The sequence below is a fragment of the Aquarana catesbeiana genome, linkage group LG09 (genome assembly GCF_042186555.1).
Source record: "Aquarana catesbeiana isolate 2022-GZ linkage group LG09, ASM4218655v1, whole genome shotgun sequence".
In the NCBI taxonomy this organism is placed as follows: Eukaryota; Metazoa; Chordata; class Amphibia; order Anura; family Ranidae; genus Aquarana; species Aquarana catesbeiana.
In genome coordinates, this window is record NC_133332.1 from 2,828,295 (window position 1) to 2,842,189 (window position 13,895).

At 48.8% G+C, this 13,895-nt stretch overlaps 2 protein-coding genes across 2 annotated transcripts in view; one reads left to right on the forward strand and one right to left on the reverse strand.

Annotated features, from left to right (window-relative positions):
* The window catches only part of QPCTL (glutaminyl-peptide cyclotransferase like), a gene marked incomplete in the record, with an annotated part of 15,433 nt that extends 14,275 nt beyond the window's left edge, over positions 1-1,158 (forward strand). Inside the window, 1 exon segment of the mRNA XM_073598084.1 lies at positions 147-1,158. Within this exon segment, the coding sequence (XP_073454185.1) occupies positions 147-292 (146 nt within the window).
* A 4,060-nt stretch (positions 1,159-5,218) lies between these two features.
* LOC141107118 (peptidoglycan-recognition protein SC2-like) lies at positions 5,219-13,494 on the reverse strand. The gene is made up of 4 exons (XM_073597870.1): positions 13,440-13,494; positions 12,393-12,594; positions 7,074-7,192; positions 5,219-5,520 (listed from the first exon to the last, which is right to left on the reverse strand). Exons 1-4 carry the CDS (start codon positions 13,486-13,488, stop codon positions 5,342-5,344), a joined length of 549 nt encoding a protein of 182 aa, XP_073453971.1. The 5' UTR covers positions 13,489-13,494; the 3' UTR covers positions 5,219-5,341.
* Between the last annotated feature and the right edge of the window lie 401 nt (positions 13,495-13,895).

The window sequence follows — 13,895 nt, forward strand, 5'->3', positions numbered from 1 at the left end:
CGGAAAGGTCAGTGCCATCCTAGCCTTCTCTTTTTTTTTTTCTTCCATTTTACTAGATAGACTTGTCTTTTTTTTTTTTTTTAACTGACTAACTATGTAACTTTTTCTTATTTGGAATGATCTTTCTTGTTCGTTGTATGTTGTAGGTGTTCCTGTTCTTCATGTCATCTCCACACCATTCCCAGAGGTCTGGCACACTCATGATGATACAGAGGAGAAGCTTCACCGACCAACAGTCGCCAACCTGTGCCGGATCTTCGTAGCTTTCCTCAGCGAGACCCTCGCCCTCTGACCCTGGCGCCATATTGGATTCATGTTTACAGTATACTGGACCTGACGGAGACCTCCTGAGATGAGCCTCCATGAGAGGCCACAAGAGGCCAATCTGGAACATCTAAAACTCCATTGCATCACTGCCAGTCCATAATTCTGGTGGAAACTTTTACCCAACCAAAGTTTTATCTGCCAAAATTGCAAATGGGTCAAGCTTTGTCAGAATGTTTTTATTTAGGGGGAATCGAACAGAGGGTTGTCTGATCCGGGACTGTCTGAGGAGACCTGGAGCTCATGAGAAATGTCCATCTATCTCTGTATTATATCTTATGTAGTATTCTGGTCGAGATCCTTCATAGGGGTGGACTGTCCTAACCCTGGCTTCATTCTGGGATTGGGATACTGTGAGCGACTCAGTACTGGGCTGTCCAGATTCTCTGTCGCTCTGTGGTTGGCTCAGTACCAGGCTCTCTGGATCCTCTGTCCCTCTGTGGTTGGCTCAGTACCGGGCTTTCCGGATTCTCTGTGGTTGGCTCAGTACCGGGCTTTCCGGATTCTCTGTGGTTGGCTCAGTACCGGGCTTTCCGGATTCTCCTTCTCTCTGTGACTGGCTTGATGCTGGACTCTGGATTCTCCGTCTCCCACTCCTGGAATTGTGGTGGCAGTTTTGCTCCTGTTTTCTCTCGGTGATGATTCCATCGCTTTGTCTTTTGCTGTAGATTTGTTGGTCATTTGATGCCATCTACATCTGCGCACGGTTGTCCCGCTCTCATACCGGTATTAATGACAGACACAGCTCTGGAAATACGGAGAATCCTGTCTGTAAATATGATATTTATATATTTTGTGGCCTTGGAACTATAAATAAATGCTTTGCATTGGTCACTTTTGTGTCCGTTTTGCAATTTTTTGTTTTTTTTTAAATCAATAGTCCAGAACAGCCAATGAGAATTCAATACTCTACTCTTGCAGTTTTAGACTTCCTTCCTGTGCTCCCTGTGTATAAATTCTCCCCTCCCCCCCAAGGAGAATACCGTAGAGGGCGCACCACATTATGACTTAGGCCGACCATAGCAGGAACCGGATGAATTTCGATACGTCAATGGGCAGGCTGGTTGTATTGAAGCCAATCTATTGACTGGGGTTGGAGAAAAGAAAATTGCTTAATGTATGGCCTGCTTTATGGTGACTCCACTGACTGCAGCACTTTGATCGGTCAGAGGAAGAAGAGCACCTGTCACTCCACGGGACCAGAGACACCTGGAGAAAAGATAGGTATAGAGAGACAAGGTTGTGCTCCAATACGGGTCACATGTCAAGAGTTGGGCTTTAAATTTGAAGGACATCTGTGAAGATCTGGGCAGCCCCATGGCCGGAGGTCCCTTAATGTAGTATAGAAGAGGGGTTCAGGATTCAGGTGTTGGGGAACAAATGTGGAAGGTACAATATACAAACAAGATATTTGGGGGGCACACTCTAAAAAATGCATTAAAGATGGTGCAGCCATAAGACCATACAGCAGAAGAAAATATTACAGCGCACACATGCAAAAAAGACATTTACCTCCAGCAAGGCTAGTTTAAAACACCTAAACATTTTCAAAAAAACATTATCAAAAAATATGGGGATTTGGTCACACTGTATTGCTATATGGTGCTAAGCCCACTTACTGCGACAAAGTGCCCCATGATTAGTGGGTCCTACACTATCCATAGACTGGGAGATCCTCTTCTCTGAACCATGGGAGCCGTACACGCCTCTATATGGGAGAATCATAAGGTCTCCACCCATGACACAAGTGGACACTAATTAAAGGTACTTATGTTATGCAGTGAGGTGCTCCGCACCCAAAAGGATTTGGTCAGAATCCATACAATATACAAACAAGATATTTGGGGGGCACACTCTAAAAAAGCGCACACATGCAAAAAATCCCCATATTTTTTGATAATGTTTTTCTAGAACTGCTTAGGTGTTTTAAACTAGCCTTGCTTGAGGTAAATGTCTTTTTTGCATGTGTGCGCTGTAATATTTTCTTCAAATGTGGAAGGTGACCCTCAGCCAGGCAGACCACTCAGGAAGATGGTACTGGACACAGGAAATTAGACATTTGATGAGGCAGATCAGACACTCCACACGTCAACAGCTCATCGTATTCACAAAGAACATATGAGAGGTTTTCTACCCACAGGACCCTAAAACAACTGAGTGTGAGTACATAGCTCCATCCCAGATACAGAACAATGGCGGCCGTGTTCTGGGATTTGGAGGGGCGGTGGCGGCCGTGTTCTGGGATATGGGGGGGTGGTGGCAGATGTGTTCTGGGATTGGGAGGGGCGGTGGTAGCTGTATCCTGGGGTTTTAGAGGGGTGAAGGCAGCAGCCTTGTTTTCTTGTATTTGGAGGGGCGGTGGCAGACGTGTTCTGGGATTTGGGGGGGCAGTGGCAGACGTGTTCTGGGATTTGGGGGGGTGGTGGCAGATGTGTTCTGGGATTTGGAGGGGCGGTGGTAGCTGTATCCTGGGGTTTTAGAGGGGTGAAGGCAGCAGCCTTGTTTTCTTGTATTTGGAGGGGCGGTGGCAGACGTGTTCTGGGATTTGGGGGGGCAGTGGCAGACGTGTTCTGGGATTTGGAGGGGCGGTGGCAGACGTGTTCTGGGATTTGGGGGGGCGGTGGCAGACGTGTTCTGGGATTTGGGGGGGCGGTGGCAGACGTGTTCTGGGATTTGGGGGGGCGGTGGCAGACGTGTTCTGGGATTTGGGGGGGCGGTGGCAGACGTGTTCTGGGATTTGGGGGGGCGGTGGCAGACGTGTTCTGGGATTTGGGGGGGCGGTGGCAGACGTGTTCTGGGATTTGGAGGGGTGGTGGCGGCCGTGTTCTGGGATATGGGGGGGTGGTGGCGGCCGTGTTTTGGGATATGGGGGGGTGGTGGCGGCCGTGTTTTGGGATTTGGAGGGGCGGTGGCAGATGTGTTCTGGGATTGGGAGGGGCGGTGGTAGCCGTCTTCTGGGATTTGGAGAGGCGGCGGTAGCCATGTTCTGGGATTTGGAGGGGCGGTGGCGGCCCTATTCTTGGATTTGGAGGGGCAATGGCAGCTGTATCCTGGGGTTTTAGAGGGGTGAAGGCAGCAGCCTTGTTTTCTTGTATTTGGAGGGGCGGTGGCAGACGTGTTCTTGGATTTAGGGGGGCGGTGGCAGACGTGTTCTGGGATTTGGGGGGGCGGTGGCAGACGTGTTCTGGGATTTGGGGGGGTTGGTGGCAGACGTGTTCTGGGATTTGGGGGGGTGGTGGCAGATGTGTTCTGGGATTTGGAGGGGCGGTGGTAGCTGTATCCTGGGGTTTTAGAGGGGTGAAGGCAGCAGCCTTGTTTTCTTGTATTTGGAGGGGCGGTGGCAGACGTGTTCTGGGATTTGGGGGGGCAGTGGCAGACGTGTTCTGGGATTTGGAGGGGCGGTGGCAGACGTGTTCTGGGATTTGGGGGGGGCGGTGGCAGACGTGTTCTGGGATTTGGGGGGGCGGTGGCAGACGTGTTCTGGGATTTGGGGGGCGGTGGCAGACGTGTTCTGGGATTTGGGGGGGCGGTGGCAGACGTGTTCTGGGATTTGGAGAGGCGGTGGCAGACGTGTTCTGGGATTTGGAGGGGCAGTGGCGGACGTGTTCTGGGATTTGGAGGGGCGGTGGCGGACGTGTTCTGGGTTTGGGAGGGGCAGTGGTGGACGTTTTCTGGGATTTGGAGAGGTTGCAGCAACTGACACTTCCCCCTCCTGCAGATACAGACCTGTAATGGCACTTCCATTGGTTATTGCAGAATGAAATAGAAAATCCGTTATTGAATTAAAAGCTGACTGATAGATGAGGTCACATGCAGCCACTCCCCCCATAGGAGGGAGGATTCTATGCTGCACCCACCACTGCAGTCACCCCCCCCCCGATAGAAGGGAGGAGTCTATGCTGCACAACTCCACAGTCACACCCCCATTGGAGGGAGGAGTCTATGCTGCACCCACCACTCCGCAGTCACACCCCCATTGGAGGGAGGAGTCTATGCTGCACCCACCACTCCGCAGTCACACCCCCATTGGAGGGAGGAGTCTATGCTGCACCCACCACTCCGCAGTCACACCCCCATGGAAGGGAGGAGTCTATGCTGCACCCACCACTCCGCAGTCACACCCCCATGGAAGGGAGGAGTCTATGCTGCACCCACCACTCCGCAGTCACACCCCCATAGAAGCGAGGTGTCTATGCTGCACCCACCACTCCGCAGTCACACCCCCAGAGAAGGGAGGAGTCTATGCTGCACCCACCACTCCACAGTCACACCCCCATGGAAGGGAGGAGTCTATGCTGCACCCACCACTCCGCAGTCACACCCCCATGGAAGGGAGGAGTCTATGCTGCACCCACCACTCCGCAGTCACACCCCCATGGAAGGGAGGAGTCTATGCTGCACCCACCACTCCGCAGTCACACCCCCATGGAAGGGAGGAGTCTATGCTGCACCCACCACTCCGCAGTCACACCCCCATAGAAGGGAGGTGTCTATGCTGCACCCACCAGTCCGCAGTCACACCCCCATAGAAGGGAGGTGTCTATGCTGCACCCACCACTCCGCAGTCACACCCCCATAGAAGGGAGGAGTCTATGCTGCACCCACCACTCCGCAGTCACACCCCCATAGAAGGGAGGAGTCTATGCTGCACCCACCACTCCGCAGTCACACCCCCATAGAAGGGAGGAGTCTATGCTGCACCCACCACTCCGCAGTCACACCCCCATAGAAGGGAGGAGTCTATGCTGCACCCACCACTCCGCAGTCACACCCCCATAGAAGGGAGGAGTCTATGCTGCACCCACCACTCCGCAGTCACACCCCCATAGAAGGGAGGAGTCTATGCTGCACCCACCACTCCGCAGTCATACCCAAATATCACTCAGACAGATCGTCAGATGTCACATTTATTGAGGTTTCTAGTAGAAAATAACACAGAAAAGAATATTCAGATAGCATATACAGAGGGGGGTCTCGGGCCCCCTTCCTCAGTGAACACATTTTGGGGCCCCCAGGATTAGGCCTGGAAGCGGGGCCAGGTCTTCACAGTGTTGTAGAAGGTGTTTCCAGGACAGTCGGTGGCGGTGACATTGCGATGTCCTTTCAGGATGTAAGCAGACTTGATGTAACCTTTGGTGACACCACAACTGATAAGATTCTTGACTGCATTCTGGGCGGCGGTGTTGGGGTTGGAGTCTGATAAAAGAATGCATGTAATCAGTGCAATGTTCACATCATAGGGCTCCTCCACCCAGCAGTGATATTATATCTAGAAGTGGAGTCTGGTGTATGGAATTGCTGGGAGGTTCCTTCCATCCCTGGAGGTCCCCAGCAGTGAGATCTCTACATCGCCGTTCCTGACTCTGTTACCACCCATCTCTCTATTCTCCACAAGATAAAGGAAAATTCCAGCAGGGATGGTGGGACCCCCTCATTATGACCACCCGAGGTGAGCAGAGCTGGGAACTCACATGCACAGATCTCATGTAATAAATTCAGGAAACTGTTAGGAGGTTTAACTCTCCAACCCAACACTGATCCACCAATTGTGGGTGAAGAGACCCTTTAAGCATGTACAATATGGTACAGTTCTGCAGTAACATGATTGGACAACCACTGAAACATTTCTCTGCTGCTGCCTTATTGGCCATCTGTGGTCTGCACCAGTACTGACCCCATATACTAATCACTGCAAACACAGCTCACCCCCGGTGAGTCAGATGACTAGGGTAGGTAGAGGACTAGGCGTAGAGTTGGAGGACTATGGATAGAGAGTTAGAGGAGTAGGGATAGAGGACTAGAGTTAGATGGTTAGGGGACTAGGGATAAAGTACTAGGGTTAGATTAAGAAGGTTAGAGGACTGGGATAGAAGCCTAGGGTTAGGGGACTAGGGTTAGAGGACTAGAGTTAGGGGACTAGGGTTAGAGTCAGAGGACTAGGGTTAGATTAGTAGGGTTTGAGGCCTGGGATAGAGGCCTAGCGTTCGAGGACTAGGGATAGAGGTTGGGTACTAGGATTAGGGGATTAGGGATAGAGGACTAGGGTCAGATTAAGAGGGATCGGTGGTTAGAGGACTAGGCCGGAGGACTAGCATTAGGGACTAGGGATGGAGGACTAGCGTTAGGGACTAGGGTTAGATTAAGGCCGCGTACACACGGTCGGACTTTTCAACCGGACTTGTCCGACGGATGCTAACGGACCAAATCCGGCGGACAATCCGATTGTGTGTGGGCTTCACCGGACCTTCAGCGGACTTTTCCAGTCGCAAATCTGATGGACTTTAGATTTGGAACATGCTTCAAATCTTTACGTCGTAACTCCGCCGTACCCAGAAATCCGCTCGTCTGTATGCTAGTCCGATGGACAAAAACCGACGCTAGGGCAGCTATTGGCTACTGGCTATCAACTTCCTTATTTTAGTCCGGTGTACGTCATCACGTACGAATCTGTCGGACTTTGGTGTGATCGTGTGTAGGTGAGTCCAGTCGTTAGAAAGTCTGTTGAAAGTCTGTCGGACGGGCTGTCGGACTTTTGTAGCTGAAAATTCCGACCGTGTGTACGCGGCATAAGAGGGTTAGAGGACTGGAATAGAGGACTAGAGTTAGATGGTTAGAGGACTAGGGATAGAGGCCTAGGGTTACAGATAGAGGACTGGGATAGAGGGTTAGAGGACTAGGATTAGGATCAGAGGAAGGATTTAAAGAATCTGAGGAGTGACATCACCTGGAGATCATTTGACACAACTTACTCATAAAGGATCCAAAGACGCTGATACCGATGGAGTTGGAGTTGTAATTAGGAGCGTGAGCTCCAACGGATGTCCAGCCACGGCCCTCATACGCCTGACCATCCTCTCCAACAAGGAAACTGCAGGAAATGAGAAACGTTAATTGGAAAGTCTGAGCCTCTGGCTGAACATCACCATAATACTTGAAGAACAGCTAACCTAAGAATGACGCACCTTGGGATGTGGGTAGGTAGTGTTGGGTCCTGGGTTTGTCCTATTGGTATTTCTATAGAATAATACTGCAGTAGTGACAGTACAAGTTATCTGGTTACCGGACCAAGCTCTTACTCACCAGAGGACTCCCACAATTCCCTTGGTTTTTAGTCCACAATCTAGAACTGATTCCCATCCCACCAATTAATTCTCCAGATACAATGATTCCAATGTAAGATCAGGGAGAAGATAAAAGGAGGAGTACCAATTGGGCCTTTCCTCAAGGTGTAGAGATGAGAAACAATGTATCTGGATTGAATTGAGGATCAGATGTTTCTAGTATTTTACATGATCGGGCACAGGACTGGCAGCTGCTATAAATCCACCATAAAGAACACCGAACCTCAAACCTGTCGAAACATTCCAACTTCTATAGTCCTGAAATGCTGCAAATGATGAAAAGTCCAGAAAACTGCCATACAGCATGACCACCCATGACATACTGTCCAGCTGGGGGTTTTCAGGGCCCTGAAGTCCAGGATGGTCAGGGGCCCCTGGCTGCTGCAGCATTTTCAGATGCCAGGTGCGTGTGGGGACACAGCACTGCTTGTGCTCAGATCCTCAGACTCGCTCCTCATGCACTTATATATGCATTTTATGTATTCATTGATTTCAGATAGAGCTCCAACAATTCGCACTTTATGTATTGTACATTCGCACCAATCTCCACCGTCAGGGAGCTCACAGTCTACGGGTCCTATCAACATGCATACACAGATTAGGGCCAATATAGAGAGGAGCCAAATATCCTACCAGCATGTCCTTGGAGTGTGGGAGTAAACCTGAGTACCTGGAGGAAACCCACACAGGGAGAACATGCAGACTCCATGCAACTAAAACACAGGTCTATGCAACGCAATGCAAGTATAAAAAAAAAAAAGTTTGCTTTGTGATTTATTTTGTGACCTACAGGATGTGATGTCACAGGAAATCCTAACGCAAGTCAGTGTGAATTCACCCTAAGATTTGGAGACAGTCAGGCAACCAGCATTTTCAAAAGGAGGTCAGCAATGACAGGCTTCATCGTTTACTTCATACAAGATCTATCTAATGGGGTCCTGCAGTACTCATGTCATCTAAAGCCAGCTCTGGGTCATAGGACCTGCAATATATGTGCATTGAAAGGACCATAGGCAGCAGAATCTTCAGATTTTTTATTGATGGCTTTACTGATGTCAGTTCCGCACTAAAGGACACCTGGAACCCTCAAAATAAACCTCTAATACAGTATATACCGAGGTCTTCAGAGGCCACGTGGTATCATGGGAAGTCCCACCAATATATAGAGGTCTTCTGAGGGTCTATAGCACCATAGAAACCCCACCAATATATAGATGTCTTCTGGGGCTCTATAGCACCATGGAAACCTCACCAATATATAGAGGTCTTCTGAGGCTCTATAGCACCATGGAAACCGCACCAATATATAGAGGTCTTCTGAGGGTCTATAGCACCATGGAAACCCCACCAATATATAGAGGTCTTCTGAGGCTCTAAAGCACCATGGAAATCCCACCAATAGATAGAGGTCTTCTGAGGGTCTATAGCACCATGGAAACCCCACCAATATATAGAGGTCTTCTGAGGGTCTATAGCACCATGGAAACCCCATCAATATATAGAGGTCTTCTGAATGTCTATAGCACCATGGAAACCCCATCAATATATAGAGGTCTTCTGAATGTCTATAGCACCATGGAAACCCCACCAATAAATAGAGGTCTTCTGAGGCTCTATAGCACCATGGAAACCTCACCAATATATAGAGGACTTCTGAGGGTCTATAGCACCATGGAAAGCCCCAATCAATTCATAGAGATCTCTGAAAGTCATGTTGTGCCATGGGTAGCCCCACTTACGATTTTTGGCCAGAAAGTAAAAAGATTTTTTTTTTTTTGTTACATTTTTATTGAACATTTTCTCCTTCAAAGTCTGCATCTTGTGAGTGTACACAGCGCTCCCATCGATTTTTCCATGCTTCATGGCATCCCTGGAAGTCTTCAAGTGGGACAGCATTCAGAGCCTGCGTAGTGGCTCTTTGGATGTTATCCACATTACCAAAATGGCGTCCTTTCTCATGTTCAAATCTCCAGTAACGATTTCATGAACAATTGACTTGGTAATTCCCATTTCTTCTGAAATCATTCTGATAGTGAGCCGTTGGTCACGGTTGAGAACAGACCTCACTACATCTGCATTCTGTTCCCTTTTTGACCGACGGCTCACTATCAGAATGATTGCAGAGGAGATGGGAATTACCAGGTCAATTGTTCATGAAATCGTGACTCGAGATTTAAACATAAGAAAGGATGCCATTTTGGTAGTGTGGATAACATCCAAAGAGCCACTACGCAGGCTCTGAACGCTGTCCCACTTGAAGACTTCCAGAGATGCCATGAAGAATGGAAAAATCACCGGGAGCGCTGTGTACACTCACAAGGTGAAACTTTGAAGGAGACAATGTTTAATTGTAACATTTTTCAATAAAACATTTAAAAATATATATAATTCTAATTACTTTCTGGACACACCTCATGTATATAGAGATCTCCGAAAGTCATGTGGTGCCATGGGAAGCCGCACTCATACATAGAGGGCTTTAGTAGATCTGTAGTGCCATGTGAAGCCTTGCTTATGATCCATTGATTTGTTTTGCCACAACCATCTCATATATTGCACTGTCTTTTGCCATAATGCCCCCTGTTTTCCCCATAATGCCCCTCATATTCCCCATATTGCTCCCTGTATTCCCCATAATGCCCCCAGTATTCCCCATAATGCCCCCAGTATTCCCCATAATGCTCCCTGTATTCCCCATAATGCCTCCTGTATTTCCCATAATGCCCCCTGTATTCCCCAAAATGCCCACAGTATTCCTCATGATGCCTCCTGTATTTCCCATAATGCCTCCTGTATTCCACATAATGCCTCCTGTATTCCCCAAAATGCCCCCTGTATTTCCCATAATGCCCCCTGTATTTCCCATAATGCCCCCTGTATTTCCCACAATGCCCCCTGTATTTCCCACAATGCCCCCTGTATTCCCCACAATGCCCCCTGTATTGCCCATAATACCTTCTGTATGCCCCATAATGCCCCCTGTATTCCCCATAATGCCCCCTGTATTACCCATAATGCCCCCTGTATTCCCCACAATGCCCCCTGTATTGCCCATAATGCCTCCTGTATGCCCCATATTGCCCCCTGTATTCCCCATAATGCCCCCGGTATTCCCCATAATGCCCCCTGTATTCCCCATAATGCCCCCCTGTATTCCCCATAATGCCCCCTGTATTTTACAATGTTTGGCAGTGATCCTGGCAGTGGCTGTAGAGCTTAGTGCTCAGACATCATGTGATCTGTGACATCATCACTGGCCAATGGTAGAGTGAGGCTTAGTGGTTTCAGTATGGTTATACATACATATCTCGGGGTACACTGTCCTATCCTCAGCGTTCTCCCTGGTGTTCTATGAGGATAGGGGGGGTAACAGTCAGGGGTGATCACAGACACCAGCGGAGGGATGGAAATCATCAACAATCCGACCTCTGGAAGATCTTTCCAGAAAATTGGATGCCGGATTGCTTAGGTTTGGGGGATGGGCAGGACTTCTCTGCAGTATGTGGAAATCTTGCAAAAAGACCTGAACAAATTAATGGGGTGGGCGACTACATGGCAAATGAGGTTCAATGTAAAAAAATGTAAAATAATGTATTTGGGTGGCAAAAATCTGAATGCAATCTATAGACTGGGGGGAGAACCTCTGGGGGGATCTAGGATGGAAAAGGACTTGGGGGTCCTAGTGGATGATAGGCTCAGCAATGACATGCAATGACAAGCTGCTGCTAATAAAGCAAACAGAATATTGGCATTAAAAGGGATCAACTCCAGAGATAAAACGATAATTCTCCCGCTCTACAAGACTCTGGTCCGGCCGCACCTGGAGTATGCTGTCCAGTTCTGGGCACCAGTCCTCAGGAAGGATGTACTGGAAATGGAGCGAGTACAAAAGAAGGGCAACAAAGCTAATAAAGGGTCTGGAGGATCTTAGTTATGAGGAAAGGTTGTGAGCACTGAACTTATTCTCTCTGGAGAAGAGACGCTTGAGAGGGGATATGATTTCATTGTATAAATACCGGACTGGTGACCCCACAATATACAAATACCGGACTGGTGACCCCACAATATATAAATACCGGACTGGTGAACCCACAATATATAAATACCGGACTGGTGACCCCACAATATATAAATACCGGACTGGTGACCCCACAATATATAAATACCGGACTGGTGACCCCACAATATATAAATACTGGACTGGTGACCCCACAATATATAAATACTGGACTGGTGACCCCACAATATACAAATACCGGACTGGTGACCCCACAATAGGGATAAAACTTTTTCGCAGAAGAGAGTTTAATAAGACTCGTGGCCACTCATTACAATTAGAAGAAAAGAGGTTTAACCTTAAACTACGTAGAGGGTTCTTTACTGTAAGAGCGGCAAGGATGTGGAATTTCCTTCCACAGGCGGTGGTCTCAGCGGGGAGCATTGATAGCTTCAAGAAACTATTAGATAATCACCTGAATGACCGCAATATACAGGGATATGTAATGTAATACTGACACATAATCACACACATAGGTTGGACTTGATGGACTTGTGTCTTTTTTCAACCTCACCTACTATGTAACTATGTAACTATATGCCTGGTGTTGGGTGCAGGAGAACCAATTCATAAAAATACAATGACTTTGCCTCAACACCATCCACCTATCCAATTACCACCTTGGAGGACCCGCTGTAAATCCCTGACTTGGCCAATGGGAAATGCAGCAATTCTCCTTCTATCTTACCCACATAGGAGTAATGCATGAACGTTCTGCGATAATAAGAAGTACGAGGATTGGAAATGATCTGTATCGCTCTTTAGTCAACCAATAGAAGGCCGGCTGGCCTTCTATGTATGATGGTGCCCCCCCCCCCAAGTCCTCAGTTATGGTCTGCTCATCTACACACCAGTGATGGGTTTGATGGCATCTCCACCATCCATCTTACTTGTATCCGATGTCACACCAGCCGTTGCTGTTCATGTGGTAGTTCTGTATATTCTTGGCTTGGGTGATGCAGGCGGACTGGGTGGAGCAGGCAGTTCCCTCAGTGTGGTGAACGACGACATAGGTGACGGGAGTGGCCATGGCGGTGCGGCAGGTTGCGGCACGTCCTCCCCATTGGGACTTGGTCAGGATGGTGGGGCAGCCTGCAGGATAAATGACAGTATGAGTTGTTGCCATTCCTTTCCCCTGAGTACTATGGTGACCCCACCCCCTCTCTGGCCGAGGAGCCATGATTGCCCACCTTGGGGTAACAATGGACAACTGACTATAGAATGGAGAAGAGGAAACATGGAGCTAATCATGATAGATGATCATCAACTAGATTGTAAGTTCCATTCTTCTAGAGCTCTGTCAGAGGAATGAATTCAAGTCTCCCCCAAAGACAGCCAACCAAGCCTTGTGACCACACAGGTAGGTACTCACCATAAGTGACCACACAGGTAGTAGGGCTGTGGATAAGGGGATACCAATGGCCCTCCTGTACGGGACCCAGAATCAGATGGGTGCAGGGAGAGTGAGCCTCTCTACGGCTCTCTTTGTAGCAGATGAGAGCTGGCTTCTTCTCCTTTCCTTCTTGTCAGCTTTCTAATTGAGGTCCATGATTAGCTCCATGTTTCCTCTTCTCCATTCTATAGTCAGTTGTCCATTTCACCATACATTTTTCCTTGTGTGCCCACCCCCACAGTGCTTCTGACTTCCCTCCTCTTCTTCCCACCGGCAGCTGCAAGCACACAATGGGATCCTTCAGGATCTAGAGACGGGGAAGGGTTGGGTTAATATGTCACATTTACCAGCCCCATCCTTACCCGAATGAACCCAATGAGCGATCGGTACCAATCCCTCACTGTGTTCATTCATAATTGAAGCATAGTTAACCTTGTTGATACGGAGGGGGCCTGTCAGGTTGGCTGTATGAGGCCCCATGGTTTCTAACAGCAGCCCTGTAGGTGCGTACTCACCATAAGTGACCACGCAGGTAGGGACTCACCATAAGTGACTGCGCAGAGGGCAGCGAGGAGGGCGAGGGTACGCAGCATGATGAGATCACCTGCAGGAAAGACAGACAGGTGAGAGATGTGAAGGCACAGAGGGGGTCCCTGGATATAGGACTGTTCTTCTGCAGGACTTACCTGTCTCAGGTAGATTGAGTCCAAGTTCTGCTTGCTGGAGGCTCCGCTATTTATTCCCTGGGGTGGAGGGGTGTCGATATCAGGTGACTGGTGATTGTCGTTGTATAACACTCCAATGACATAACTCATCTGGGATAATTTCCCATCACACTCACCATTATAGAACATTGAGTTCAGTACAGGACTGAAGAAAAATACAGTGCAGAGGATCACACCTCACCCCGCAGAGCGTTCCTCCATCCTCTGCACCCGGCCCTGCGGCCCTGAGACGCTGATAACAGAAGAATGTATTTTTGAGGTTTGTAAACCAGATT

Coding starts and splice junctions, on each gene's coding strand:
- LOC141107118 (XM_073597870.1), bottom strand. CDS start 13,488: ATGCTGCGTACCCTCGCCCTCCTCGCTGCCCTCTGCGCAGTCACTTAT. Junction 12,595..13,439: donor CCTCTGCGCAGTCACTTATG/GTGAGTCCCTAC, acceptor TTTATCCTGCAG/GCTGCCCCACCATCCTGACC. Junction 7,193..12,392: donor TGGTGTGACATCGGATACAA/GTAAGATGGATG, acceptor CATTTCCTGCAG/TTTCCTTGTTGGAGAGGATG.